At 41.4% G+C, this 15,667-nt stretch overlaps 1 protein-coding gene across 22 annotated transcripts in view; it reads left to right on the top strand.

Annotated features, from left to right (window-relative positions):
• GPHN (gephyrin) overlaps positions 1–15,667 on the top strand; it is a 604,586-nt gene that overhangs the window by 568,596 nt on the left and 20,323 nt on the right. For all 22 annotated transcript variants that reach the window (XM_067557745.1, XM_067557750.1, XM_067557759.1 and 19 more), the window contains 2 exons: positions 10,330–10,417; positions 11,802–11,875. In XM_067557745.1, coding sequence (XP_067413846.1) covers positions 10,330–10,417; positions 11,802–11,875 — 162 coding nt within the window. The remainder of the gene's footprint in view (positions 1–10,329; positions 10,418–11,801; positions 11,876–15,667) is intronic.

Genomic DNA, 15,667 nt, shown 5'->3' on the forward strand with positions numbered 1-15,667 from the left:
TCCCTACGGTGTATGTGTGTCAGGGGCAGGAGCACTAGCTTATGTTAAGGGTGCTGTAGATGTAAACTGATTATAAATTAGCTAACTTCAGTGTTTTGGAAGTTCTGTATGGTTCCTTCTGCTCTGCTGTGTAGTCTGTATTAGTAAGACGCTTCACCCACCCCCAATGCTCCGAAGTGACATAGTAGCATCAGGACTAATGTTAGTCATTATTCTCAGATAGCTGATCAATATTTCAAAATGAAAATTTCAATGTGTGCTTTAAAAAAGATTGTTGGTATTAGAGACAGAATTAGAAATTGAGTTTGTTTTCATTTTTCAGTCACTGTCTTTTTTAGTTGCATCACATCAGACTCCTTGTATATGGAGAGTCTTTATACCAACATGTTTTCCCACCACTGTTTCCCATGAAAAGTACAGAGATACTTGTAATGAATGTAGCAGAATGTATGTTTGTATACATCATAGAAAATACAGGTATGTGAATGGCTTTATCACAGAGTCCTCTAGTGGAGATGAGAAGCAAGTTTCAGATGAAATAAAGCTAAAGGTTTTTCTGTGCCTATTTATGTAGTGTTTTGTTTCCATTCTTGTACATATTGAATACATTGAACTAGTGGTGAACAGGATGCCAATATGTAATCCTTTAATCGGTAGGTTTTCTTTGTGTACCACAGAGGTCCCACCTATTAAGGTGAGGCTCTGGAAAATAATACTGAGATTTAAGAAATGTCATTTTTTAAAAAATACTAAAGATCACAAACATTGTAAGTGAATCACTAATTATGAAGCTTGTCATCTGATCTCTTTGCTCTGTCTGCTGAGACTGCCAGCAAGGTGGCCAGTTAGTACCTACTGTAATGGATTTTGTGATCTGGCTATCTATCCATGAGGCACAGAACTAATTTAGCTATTTTCTGTAGGCTGAACTAGCTGTCAGATACTAGTGACTTCTGATTATTATGCCCCTAAATCAAATAAAAACGAGTGTCCTAGAAACAAAAGGCATTGTAGCCTATAACTTTCTATGGGAGCCATCCAGACTCCCAGAAAGAATATTCCCACCAGCATGGAGACAAATAAGAGGGGGACATGCTAAAAGTAGATCAGGAATGGTAGAGAGAAAGTAGATCAGGAACTTCTGTTTCGTCTCGTACTACAAGAGCAAGAGGACTTTCAGTAAAATTAAAAGGTGTCAAATCCACAACTGTTCAGAGGAAATACTTTTTCAATAACACGTAATTAGACTATAGAACTTATCGCCACAAGAATTTTACAAGATTCAAATGTAATTTACATTCATATGGATCTCAAGAATGTCCAGACTTATAATTCTTCTTCAAGTTATTGTCCCTATGGGTGCTCCATGTCTGGATGTGCAAGTGCCTGTGCACTCCTGATCTGAGATTTTGTCAGCAGTGTCCATAGATCCATGTCTGTGCCCAGCACACCCTCATACTCTGATGCAAGGATATACAGAGAGGGGCAGACCTGCTGCCACTCCCGGGTTCCTTCTCAATCACCTATGTCTTGAGATGGAGAGTCACAGTGTCAATCTACTGGCTGACCCATCTTGTTACTCTTTTGTCTTATTTGTCTTCAACTCCTGGGCCAGATGGCAGCCTGTATGTTTGTATCACCTCTGGCAAGACTACACTTCTGATGTCCCCATGCCTAGCTCAGGTCTGCCTACACCCACAACAAGCACAACCTGTCCAAGAAGATGTCAGTACCTGTGAAGGTCCTCGATTGCTTCAGCTGGTGGAAGGATCCCCTGAAGATCTGTGTGGGAATTCCAGTCGCACATCCTTTCCCCACAAAGATCATCACCACTATCATCCCTGCTAGGTTGAGGCACTTATTTCCAGGATTTCACAGCCCAAGGCAAATGAACCCCTAAAAGATGTCTTTCTATATCAGCATTCTCAGACTCAGAGCAGTCCATTATGCTTCCTGTCACTTCCTATCCAACATCTGGGGCCACTCAATCAGAGTAATGCTACACAATGGGGCTGCAATGTGTATTATTTAAATCACCAAGGAGGAGCAAGATCCCATTCATTATATGCAGAGTCTATAAAATTATGGAATTGATGTATATTCTACTGCATAGAAATCTCCATGGTTTATCTACCAGAGCTACAGAACATCATAGTGGACTGCCTGAGCATCCATTGCATCTCTTCACAACACTGTTCAATATGAAATGCTGGCACTTCTGCTCAAGGAGAGGACATGGTTGCAATTTGCTAGAAGACACCCTCCTTATCCTGGGGCCATGTGTCCTGTTGTACACTTTGCCCCCAACGCCATTGCTCCTCAAGTTCCTGAACAAGCTGAAATGAGAGATTGATGTCCATCCTTATACCATCATGGCCAAGACTTGTCTGGTTCTCAGATCTACTTCATCAATCCCTGAGACCACCTGTTTGCCTTCCTCTAACAGTGAATCTTCTCACTCAAGAGTTTGGCACTGTGACGCCCCCCAACCTCTCATCATTGCACCTCAAAGCCTGGATCCCTGCTGGCTCTCTGGCATAGAACAGGATTGCTCTGCAGAGGTTCACATAGTTCTGCAGAATAATAGAGAACCTGTCACAAAGATAACTTATCTTCAGAAGTGGAAGCATTTCCAAGTGTGGTATGCCCCATGATCCATACCTTCTCTCAAGTCTTTCCTCACACACATTCTTGATTTCCTGCTAAATTTAAAACCCAGGGTTTACTACAGCCTTTCACCCTCCCCCTCATCAAGGGGTTTTCAGTCTTTGCTCAGACAACCACAGTGAGATTCATTAAGGGTCTATTTAACCTTTTCCTCCAGTCAGAAAACTTTCTCCACCATGAGATCTCAAAGCCTGGGGGCTCTGAACCCATGAAGAGTTGTTCACTTCTTCATTTTTCTTTGAAGTCCTCATAGCCATCATCTTGCCCAGAAGGGTGGGGTTGGAGCCCTTCTGGCTGACCTACCATACAGGGTGTTTTATTGCAACAAGATGACATTACGTCCCTACCCTCGCTTTCTACCAAAAATTTCATAATAATTTCATGTTAATTAGAACATTAATCTACTGATGTTTTGACCCAAACCTTACTCCGTGAGAAAGGAAGCCAGTCTCCACACATTGGATGTAAGAAGAATTCTCACCTTTCACCTTGATCGGGCTAAAACTTTCAGGGCTTTTCCCAAACTCTTTATTTCCATCACAGAAAGAGTGAAAGGACACCCAGGGTCCACCGTCAGACTGTGAAAATGGGTTTCGGGATGCATCTTGACCTATCACAAAGCCTCAGATCTGCACCCTCCATTTAGGATGATTGCCCATTCCACCAGAGTTCAGTCTACCTCTTTGGCCTTCCTGAAGAACACGTCCATTTTGAACATTTGCAAAGTCCACCCCTTAGTCCTTGGTACACGTGTTTTCCAAGCTCTGTGCAATCATGCATGATTCTAGAGCTGATGTGGTCTTTGGTGAAGCTATTTTACAGTCTGTACTGAATCTGTCTCTTCAGCATCCTTCTCCGTAATTGAGGTAATGCTTGGGATTCTCCTGATGTGGCACACCCATAGGAACAATAACTCAGAAAGAAGAAGAGGTTACTTACCTTGTTCAGTAACTGAAATTCTTCGAGATGTTTATCCCTAGAGATACTCCACTCCCTGCCTTTCTTCCCCTGTGATTTGGAGTAATTTTCTCTGGACTTCAAGGCTGCAAAGGAACTGCAGTGGCAGCTCTTACTAGGACATGTAGGGCTCGGGCATGGACTCATAGACACTGCTGAAAAAATCTCCAATTAAGAGTGCATGGGTATATGTACATCCTGAAGTGGATCACGCATAAGGACAAAACACGTCAACGAACTCCAGTTACCATACAAGGAAAGTGACCTTTCATTCATTGAAGATTAGGGTTGATTGGAAGGGACCTCAGGAGATCATCTAGTTCAACCCCCTGCTCAAAGCAGGACCAACCTCCACTAATTCATCTGAGCCAGGGCTTTCTCAAGCCGAGCATTAAAAATTTCGAAGGATGGAGATTCCACCACCTCCCTAAGTAACCCACTCCAGTGCTTCACCACCCTCCTAGTGAAAAGGTTTTTCCTAATATCCAACTTAGACCTCCCCCACTGCAACTTGAGACCATTTCTCCTTGTTCTGTCACCTGCCACCACTGAGAACAGCCTAGCTCCATCCTTTTTGGAACCCCTCTTCAGGTAGTTGACGGCTGCTATCAAATACCCCCTCACCCTTCTCTTCTGCAGATTAAATAAACCCTGTTCCCTCAGCCTCTCCTCATAAGTCATGTGCTCCAGCCCTCTAATCATTTTTGTTGCCCTCTGCTGGACTTTCTCCAATTTATCCACATCTTTTGTGGAGTGGGGGGGCCCAAAACTGGACACAATACTCCAGATGTGGCCTTACCAGTGCCAAATAGAGGGAAATACTCATTTCCCTCGATCTGCTGGCAATGCTCCTACTACTGCAGCCCAGTATGCCATTAGCCTTCTTGGCAACAAGAGCACACCCTTGACTCATATCCAGATTTTTGTCCACTGTAACCCTCAGATCCTTTTCTGCAGAACTGCTGCTTAGCCAGTCAGTCCACAGTCTGTAGCAGTGCCTGGGATTCTTTTGTCCTAAGTGCAGGACTCTGCACTTGTCTTTGTTGAACCTCATCAGATTTCTTTTGGCCCAATTTGTCTAGGTCACTCTGTAGCTTATTCCTACCCTCCAGTGTATCTGTCACTCCCCCAGCTTAGTGTCATCTGTGAACTTGCTGAAGTGCAATCCACCCCATCCTCCAGATCATTAATGAAGATGTTGAATAAAGCTGGCCCCAGCACCGACCCCTGGGGCACTCCGCTTGATACCATCTGCCAACTAGACATGGAGCAATTGATAACTACCCATGATGATCTAGCCAACTTTCTATCCATCTTATAGTCCATTCAGCCAACCCATACGTCTATAACTTGCTGACAAGAATACTGTGGGAAACAGTATCTAAAGCTTTGCTAAAGTCAAGGTATATCTTGTCCATCGCTTTCCCCACATCCACAGAGCCAGTCATCTCATCATCGAAGGCAATCAGGTTGGTCAAGCATGACTTGGTGAATCCATGCTGACTGTTCCTGATCACCTTCCTCTCCTCCAAGTGCTTCAAAATGGATTCCTTGAGGACCTGCTCCATGATTTTTCTAGGGACTGAGGTAAGCCTGACTGGTCTGTAGTTCCCCAGATCCTCCTCCTTCCCTTTTTTAAAGATGGGCACTATGTTTGCCTTTTTCCAGTTGTCCAGGACCTCCCCAATTGCCACAAGTTTTCAAAGATAATGGCCAATGGCTCTGCAATCACATCAGCCAACTTCGTCAGCACCCTCAGATGCATTGCATCCGGCCCCATGGACTTGTGGCATGTCCAGCTTTTCTCAATAGTCCTGAATCTGTTCTTTCACCAGTGAGGGCTGCTCACCTCCTTCCCATACTGTGCTGTCCAGTCCAGTAGTCTGGGAGCTGACCTTGTCTGTGAAGACAGAGGCAAAAAAAAGCATTGAGTACTACAGCCTTTTCCACATCACCTGTCATTAGGTTGCCTCCTCCATTCAGTAAGGGGGCCCACACTTTCCCAGACCTTCTTCTTGTTGCTAACATACCTGTAGAAACCCTTCTTGTTACTCTTCATGTCCCTTGCTAGCTGCAACTCCAATTGTGCTTTGGCCTTACTGATTTCACCCCTGCATGCTCAAGCAATATTTGATGGTAAATATTTTGGAAGAGATGTTAAACCTCATGTTCTTGGGTTTAAAACAATCGCTAACTATTAGAAATCAGAATGAGACCCAATGTGGGGGGCATATTATCTCACATCTGCATGCTGTGAGATTTTCATACTTTTGTCTGAAGCTTCTGGTGGTGGTCACTGTTAGAGACAGGATACTAAATCAGATGGACCATGTGTATAATGAAGTATGGCACTTCCTATATTCCACTATAATGGTTAGCTATTCTTCTTAAAGTCCTGGAAATGAGTATTTGCAGATGAGATCTTTTTCTGTTATCAGTTTTATCAATGTCCAGGCTGAAACTCTTTGAAGCAGAAGGTAGGGAATTTTCAGTATATCTTCATACGTGAAACTCATTACCAGAATGAGCTCAGGCCTGATCACGTTTAAGCTTGATTAAAAACATGCCCTTTTTGCAGAAGCCTTCTTACAGTGATAATATATTGGAACAAGGGGGCAAAGAAAGGGGAAAAAAGATTCAGACGTTTAATTCAGAAGGATGGCAAGAGCAGTTATGGCCTAAAATTGATATTAATAGGAATTCTGAATTCAGGGCCTAGATTTTTCACAGATAGCAGCTTCATAACTGTGATAAACAGACAGTTTGATTTCATTAGCTGTTTTGCAAATAACTCAGGCTAAATAATATTGGTGTGATTTCATAATGAATATTTCAATTAATAAATCAAGACAAAGTGCAACTTCCACTAGAGAGCAGTATAGACATTCTGACCAAGATTTTCAGAAATAGGAGCCTAAAGTTAGGCTCCTAAATCCATATGAAAGTACTTAAATTTTTGGCCTGATTTTCAAAAGTCCTGACAACTCAGCAACTTCCATTAACTTCAGTGAGAGCTGTTGGGAGCTCAGCACTTTTGAAATTCAGGCCTCTTATTTAGGCACTTAAATACAGACTTTGGAGACTAATTTTAGGTTCCAATTTTTTGAAATCTTGACCATCATATGAAATTGAAGTAGTAAGAGTGGTTTCTACTGAGATCAAAATCCTCCACTCACAATTCTTAAATCATACAGATGCTATTTATCTAAAAGTAAGATTTTTGTCTTTTTTTCTTTTCTTTTTATAGCTGATTTCTCTTTCCTTGAGCAAGCCACCTGCTATTCTGATACCTCTCCCCCTGCTACAGACCTTTATCCTTCCAGCTGACAAGTTGGAAAATGAGCATGTATCATGCTATTCGTCCCCTGGCTAACTATACCCCAACCCATCATTTAGTTCCACTCCGTGAATCTGTCTGCAGAAGTGCATTGAGTCAGGGGCCAAAAGTTCTCACTTAGAGCTGGTCATTTATTTTTCGACAATTCAGAAACTGTTAATGAAACAGGGTTAGATTTGACAGAAAAACATTTAGTACTGATATTTTCAGAAAAAAATCTTTTTTTGGTTCAAAATGACTTTGCATTTAGAAACTTAAGCTAATTAGACTGAAAAAGCATTTTTAAAACATTCAAAATCAAAATTAAACATTTTGAAATTATCATAACAAAATGTTTTGACTGATCCGAAAGGAAAAAAATGTTGTTGGGTTTTGTTTTTGTTTTGTTTTTTGTTTTTTTTTGGGGGGGGGGGTTGTTTTGGGGGGATTTTTGGGGAGGGGGGGTTGATTCATGAATATTTTCTAGATTTTGACTTTTTGTCTCAATTCAATTTGAGAAAAATTTCAAACTCTTGAAAATATTGGCAAGTTAGGAAAATAATTTTCCACCCAGCCCTACTCTCACTGCATTTCCCTAAAGAGAAAATACCACATCTCTGAACAACACCTGCACTATGCCACACCTGTTGTGGAGATTTGTGGAAAAGTGCCAGCAGGTCACTCACTCTCTATACATCTGCTATATAAATGATGTCTCTGGACTCTCTGCCTGGTGTACACTACAGTAGATGATGTTACATTCATACATCTAATGTAGAAAAAATTAATGATATTATATTGTATTATTTAAGAAAGCCTCCCAAAACTCCCAGATGCACAGTCGAACCAGGGATTCCAGCAGATACCTCTAGAAACAGCAGACCTTGGCAGGGATTGCACCTTCCTATATGTTTGTATAGTACTAAACACATTTTGGACACTACCACAATATAAATATAATTATCAAATAATTAAATACTGTATTATAATATATATGCAGAAGGGGGCAAAGTTAAGGTTACACATGCACTCTTATTTTTGTATTTCCCAACGTTTGAGAGCTTGGCAGTGCTACATTTACATTCTCTTCATGTTGTTTTTCTATGGAGTGGATATATAGACAAACAGGAGTCCCCCTCTCTTAGCGTCTCAGGGTAACTGCTTTTCTTAATGCAGACTGGGCACATTCTGTTTTATTCATCAATATAATAATAGCAGAACAGGAATAGACAGAAACAGGTTGCAGCAAAAGCTGACAGCCCAAGTTTCTGCCAGAGCAGCAATGTCCACACTGCTATTTTTAGTGTACTAGCTCGAGTCCCATAACAGGAGTCTGCCTGCTTAGGCTGGGAGGCACACTCACAGCTGCAGTATAGATATATTCCATGTCCACCTACAAGGTTTATGCAGTGAGCAGGCTCAGTAAGTGTCCACACCGTACATCCCTAAAAGTGGGGAGCTGCTACGGCAATGGCTTGCAGAGAGAAGGAGAAGAAGGAGGTCTAAGTCTGAAGGGCTGCTGTGAGTGCCATCATAAGCCTCAAAGACATTTGGGTCGGTAAGATATCAGCAGCCCCTCAAGACTTTACGAGGAGTAAGAGTGTGAGCTTTCCCCTTTGTTGGAAGGAGAAAGCCGCCGAAATTATGGGTACAAAAAACAGCAAGAGAACTGCATTTCTGGTCTTTTCTGCATAACATCAACTAATTCTTCTGGGAAATAGGGCCATGGGAGGAAAATGTGGGCAGTTTGGGGGTCCCAAGCAGAAACTGCTCTAAAGTTACACATTGGAACATGAGGCTGGTCACTTTCAGTCCATAAGGAATGAAAAAGCTGATGCTGAAGATTGCTAAACACTACAGTTTGTTGTAGAGTGTTGAATGGGAATCCTGCATAAACAAAACACCAGAAAAATGGAGTGGGTAAGATCATCGGTCTACAAATGTTTAAGGGAAACATGCTTGAATGTAATATATTAGAGAAAAATTATTCAAGTATTTATTTTATGTAAAAATTAACTTCCTAACTTTTTTTTTTGTTCAGTGCCACCATGTTTTATCTACCATGTACTATAAGGGGCAGTTGACTTAAAACCATGTAGTGGATGATACACCAATTTGATCATAATCAGAATCAGCATGAGTTACCTGCCATAAACTGGAAGGGCTGGTTGTTTCAGTTAACATTCCCCTGTACTGGCAAAGTATTACTCGTTAGTACAAGTGTCTGTTATTTATCAGCCCCTAACCATTTTCCTGCACACCCAACCTCCATGCACACCAAACAATATTGCCTCTGAACTTACCTAGTCAGTGCAAGGATCCACTCTTTACTTTTGTGTGATTACTGTTGGATAGTAAGTCACTGTGGCCTCCTGCAGTTTGTGGTGCATTCTAGCATCTCTGGTGTACAACTCTATAAAGAGTAGAAAGGATAGATGGTTTGGAACTTGAAAGTTATTTTAATCCATGTCACTCAGATTTGAAGATGAAAGTTTGGATATTTAACAATAAATGTTTATTTTTCAAAAAGTAAGATGTCAACAAGATAGAGAAAAAGGAATTGATTAGATATGTCTTCCATTACCCAGCCCCATTTCCAATATTTGCACCTTAAATACAGTGTGTTCCTGATTCTGTATCAGTTTGAATCTCCATTTCAGCATAGGATGCAAAGTATTCATCAGTTTGAAGGGCTTGGTGTCTGAATCTGTGTGTATGCTAGTGTGTATTATGTCGGGTGACAGCCCTACTTTTCCTTGGTTGACCGTGGAATACAACTAGCAAAAAAGCTTGGGAAATTGGGATTGACTTCAGACAATGTGCTGAGGACCAAGCAAAGGGATCACTCTCACCTTTTTTAATCTTTATGAATGGATGTATTGCTCATGACAGAGGGAGACTCATAGTATGGACTACAACATGTACAAGTGGTCTGGCAAAGGGTAGCCAGGCACTATGCAAACTTCCCACAAACAGCTGTTCTAATGCACCTAAATATTAACCTGCAGCTCCTTTTGCTTTTCAAGTGCTAATCCCATTATGCTGCTCTGCCAGTATACCTCAGTACTGACCTACAGTGCCCCTTACTGCTCTAGTCCTGCACATTCACACGCCTCTACCAATGATCCTCCGTCCTGACCAGAAACATATACTGCTGTTTCAGTCATAGACCTTTGTCCATAACTGTATCAAATTATGTGGTGTTTGTTTGATTAGATCACTAGCTCATGAGTAAATCTGGCCTAACTACTTAAGAAGCGTGTGGAATCTTATGAAAGAAAAGATTACTTCATATATTTTTTGTGCAAAGATCTATTTAATGTTTAACTTGTGCTGTATCTAAAAATATTTCTCTGGCCATTAATCTGTTTGCTTTGATTTTCCTGCAGCCCAGATGATTTATTGAATGCACTGAATGAGGGTATCAGCCGTGCGGATGTTATCATCACATCAGGAGGCGTGTCCATGGGTGAAAAGGTATGGTAAGCTGAAGCATGATTGCTATGTTGCAGTAGGAATATCAGGCATGAGGTCAGGAGTTCCTGATGGCATCCTATCCTCTCATATTAGACTTTTGGTAATGTAAATGAAATATCTGAAGTCATCTTAAGGAGAATTTAGATGGCAAATAAAGACGGACTTAATGGAGCCAACAATCAAGAATTTGTGTCATGGCAGAAAAAGGATCACAGCTTTGGATAAAATAGTTTTTTTTAAAAAAGTCAGAAATCTGCATGGGGCCTTCAGGTTCATTGCTTCTAAAGTCTCTTTTTACTGACAGTTCTAGCAGATGATAACCTATTGAGATGCATGGAGTCTAGTAGAAATAAACTGATATAGGCTTTTTATTTTCAGTTATGATACTCAGTGTTCTCATGTGGATTTTTCTGATAGCAGTGTAAATTCTTCTGGGATGAGCATTTGATATCTCACTAAGCCCCCAGATAGTATCATGCTACACATCTATGAGCACAGCTACTATTAACAGAGACAACATAAGGAATTCTGGACTTATTGAACTAATGGATTGATTGTGTTGATCCAAAATAATTTAACTAGAACCAATGCACAGGAAGTGGAGGTTCACTAGTTTCCCTCTAGAGAAACTTTAGTTAAATAACTTAGAGCTGTGAATTAGATGGTGTCCCCTAGAAATAACAAAAACTATAGTGACAAGTTAGGTGAGGTAATATATTTTATTGGACCAACTTCAGCTGGTGAGAGACACAAGCTTTAAGCTGGAAAGCTTGTCTCTCTCACCAACAGAAGTTGGTCCACTAAAAGAATTACCTCACCCACCTTTTCTCTCTGATATTCTGGGACCAACATGGCTACAACAACACTGCTAAGAACTACAGTGACTTTTGAGAGACTTTGACATCTACAATATGTCCTTGCGCTCAAAGATACTGTCTGATCACTGAATTTCACCAGTGGCTAATTTCCGGTCTCCACAGAAAAGTAACTTTATTGGGTTTGAGTCTTAGACCTGACTTAAAAAGAATTTTTTTTTATCTTTGGAATTTATGCAACAGATTTCACAAGCTGGCATTAAAAATTTCCAATAGTGGATATCTTTGGACACTTTGAAGATGCCAATACTTCTGTTGACTCTGCAAGGATCCCTATACCCACACTGAGTCAACTGCATGTTCAGGACCTAAAAGAGTTGTATCTCTCTCTCTTCCTCACCCCATCTTTCTGCAAGTTACTCCTTTCTAATGCTGGAAATTCCCAGTTTATAACATTTTAAATAGGGCCTCCATCTACATTTGACTTTAATCGATATCTTAGATGCTGTAAACCACTGTAAACAACTGATGTTATTTTAATATTTTTTTCTTTTTTTTAATTTAAACAGGACTATCTTAAACAGGTGCTGGACATTGACCTTCATGCACAAATTCACTTTGGCAGAGTTTTTATGAAACCAGGGTAAGAAATATTTTTATTTTTGTGGCCCTGATGGAGTCCATCTTGTGCCAAATATGCTACAAGTGGTTTTGTCCCGTTTTGGTAGAGATGCTATTTTTAAATATAGCATAAACAGTAGAATAGTTGGATATAGGAAAAGAAGTAGCATCAATCCTAACTAAATCCTTACCATTGCTAGTGAAATTAACCAGAATTGAAAGCTTACTGGTGATTAATGGCAGATATTTCTGTGTTGGAAATCACAGAAAAACATTCAACACATTCAAAAACGTGCAGAGCCCTGAGTATGTTGCTATAGTTCAGACACCAGCTTTGCAGTGAAGCAGCTGGGAAATGGAAGGACATTCTGGCTATTGACATGCTCATTAAGCATTTCACTTCACTTTAGAATATACATGCCCTATATTGGTACAAGGAGCTTCTAAATAAGGATGGAGTAGAATCTAGGTTGCAATGCTCTTTGTTGTCTAAATGTTGCATATATGAATTCTGAAGTGATGTGGGATGTTTTATGTGCTCTTTTACATATAAACACACAGAATGCACTGCTTCTGCCTCACCACTACTACTACCCCCTGTAGTGCTGGCACCTGTGCTCTGTTGAAACAATGAAAAAATTGGGTCTTCTGGGAGCAGAGAATTCTTTTCTGCAAATCCAAGACTATGGAGCCTTTTCTCAGCTCCTTTTCTCAATAACTACTGAGTGTAGTTTGTTTACAAACTAGATAGTTCAGGATTCTAAATTATGATTGTGGCTCATCTGAAAGCTGTTGCAGGGTGGGTGAGTTGGTTGGTTGGTATAAAGCTTCTTTAGCCTCATATAATATACATCTAAAATCTACCCCAAAAAAGTGTTAAGAGATCCATTGTTTTTGCCAATTCTCCCATTTTCATCTTGGGCCATAGAAAGAGACTCTCTATCATTAACAAAGCATGTGGGCCTCTCAGCCTCCTGAGACCTTTAAACAGTCAAAATCCTCTGGACCTAGACAAACAGAGCTAGAAGTGACTAAACCTTGGGTTATCACTATATCACTATATTCTGAGGTTTCAGTACAATATAGTGCAATTCCTGGAGTAAACTATTCCCCATTTGGCCTTTGTTGCTGCTGGACTAACATGGGTGGGTGCCATCCAGGAGCAGCATGAGAATAATAATACTGGAAGGCTTCAGCCACAATAATATTGACAGATTAATACATGTCATACTATTAGAAGCTTTCTGGTGACCATTTATATATTAGCATTTAAAGCTGTTACAATTGCTGTGTGTATGGAAGGCAAGATACTGTAGAATGTGTAATTTGGGACAGACATGGCTCCCATGGAGTCAGATAGGAAACAAGGAAAATTTTAAGTACCAACCTTCCCTTGTGAGATGCATCTATTGATGAGTCTTTGCTGACAATGAATTAAGCAGTAATGATCATGGTGTGGGTCATTAATGACTGGCTGGGTGCTGATAGCCTAAAATGCAGCTAAGGGACCTTAGTCATTATTCCTTAAAAAATGCCCTGCATTGATGTTTTATAAAATGAAAATCAATAAACATAATTGTATGGAATAGATTTTTTTTTTTAATGGGTGATACTCTTTCAGTTGGTGCAAAGAGCACATTCTTAGAGAATCAGTGCTCATTTTGTTAGCCAGTCAGATTGCTTGAGCCATCTCCCATAACTTCATTGGACTGATTATGTATAAGAACTGTAATATCCCTAATAATTGGGTAGTGAAGGAACATTCTGGAAAAGAGGGGGTGATTTTTACTTAATGGACCTCAATCCCAACTGATTAAAGCTCTGCCTGTCTGAGTCACTACCAGTGTAGACATGGGAGCAAAGGGAATCTAAGCAGCCACTGATGCATTATAGTAACCTTTGGAAAATCTTATATTTTAAAACAATTCCGGCTCTATGCTGTACAATTTCTGTACTTCCATTCTCATTCTTGGTTACTTGCATGAAGACAGGATCTGGATTTTTGTTGATTAGAAGGTCATCTGCTCTTGCTGTGGTTCCTTACCTGAAGCAGAATGCTCTGCCTATGACTTCATAGATGGGTGCCACTGAAAAATTATTCTGTTATCACAGACAAGGGATTCTAGCTGCGGGTGGGAATAAGCAGCATCATTAATGAACTGCTAAGAGACAAAGAGATCCTGGTTTTTTTGCAAATGTTCTTAATAATAAAGAACAGATATGAAAAGCAGAAAATGCCTGTTGTAGTAGCAGGACTGTTTCTAAATAGAATGAAGGCATTTGGCAAGTCCTTAACCTTTGGAACACTACACGGGTTCCAGGTGTATGGCACTTGGAAACTCTGTTTTAATAGTTTGGGAGTGAGGCTGTGTTTGGGTTAGTACTCTAGGGGCTGGATCGTTTGAGAGTGACTTCCCAGAGGCTCTAAGAATTGAGATAAGAGTCACCAGGAAGATAGAGTTCCAGGAAGGGAAATGGGGGTTGTATGGTTAGAGTAATCATTCCATTATTGGGATGTCCATGGGCTACTGCAATCTGAATAAGTATTAATAACAATACTATAGCAACTGGGGAGAAAGGGGTGTTAGCAGGAGGTCAGGAAGCTGGGAGGAGATTTGGTTCTTATTCAAGTATTTGCTCATGTCCATTCCCAATTAGGTGTGTGTGCATTTGCGCCACATGCACTCATGCCAGAAATTTTTCCCCTAGTGATATCCGTAGGTCCGGCTCTAGCACCCTCTGCAGCGGCACGAATATGCGCCTATATATAGGACTCTTCCGCCCTTCCCTCCTTCCCCCCCAGTTCCTTCTTACCCCCTGTGACGGTGCTGAAATATCTCTTGCTCTTGCAAGTCTCTCGACCTAGTGAGTGACATTTTCTTAATATCTACATCTATATAGTTACTTATTAGTTTTTAGTTAGGAGTTAGTTGTAGAGATAGTTTGTTAGAAGGTGGCCCAGGAACAAGGCATGCCCCAGTTCCCGGATTTTAAACTCTGTGCTTTGTGTAGGAAGCCTATGCCGAAGAGTGACCCGCACCAGAACTGTATGAAGTGCTTGGGAGAAAATTCACATCCGCAAGAGGTGCAAAATCTGCAAACGTTTTTGCCCCCGAATGAAGAAAGACTGGGACATTAGGCTAAAAGCCATTTTGATGGAGTCGGCACTCAGACCGGCATGAGAGCTGGGTTGATCAGACTTGGCACTGAGCACTCCCCCGGCACCATCTTCCTCCCGGCACCAATCACCCATCTCCGGTGCCAAAGAAGCTGAAGAAGATGCATGCCAAGTGGTGGCACTCGCTGATGAAGAAGAAGGGTGCTGGGGATCAGGTGACACCCGCATTTGATCGCCAATCCCTGCAGCCCTCAAGGGGATCCTTGCCTTCTTGGGCTTCAAGCTCTGTACCAGGCCCACCATCAACTCTTGGGAGCAGCAAGGGTCCTTGACATCTGGCAGTCCCCACTATGCCGGAGGTCTTTCAGGCAGTGAAAGACCTCCTGGTGATGCCCATACTGCCAATACCTTAGAAAAGGAGGCCTCTTCACCAAGATTTGGCACCAACGCCATCTGTGAGGTCATCAAGGGGAAAACCTGCTTTGAAACCTACACAGCAATCCCTGTCTTCTAGGCACCGTTCACCAGTGCACAAATGGTGTCCAGACTCAAAACATTGCTCCCCGTAGCCACACCATGAGAGGTTGGATGGCCAGAGACGGGAGCACCGGTCTGCAGAGCAACGGTGCTGGTCCCCAGATTCTCAGCACTGATCCACAGACTCCCAGTGCGGATCCCCAGAATCTTGACCACACT

This window comes from Emydura macquarii, unplaced genomic scaffold, assembly GCF_026122565.2.
Source record: "Emydura macquarii macquarii isolate MOO-44397 ecotype Brisbane River unplaced genomic scaffold, CSIRO-AGI_Emac_v2 contig_1876, whole genome shotgun sequence".
NCBI classification, from domain to species: domain Eukaryota; kingdom Metazoa; phylum Chordata; order Testudines; family Chelidae; genus Emydura; species Emydura macquarii.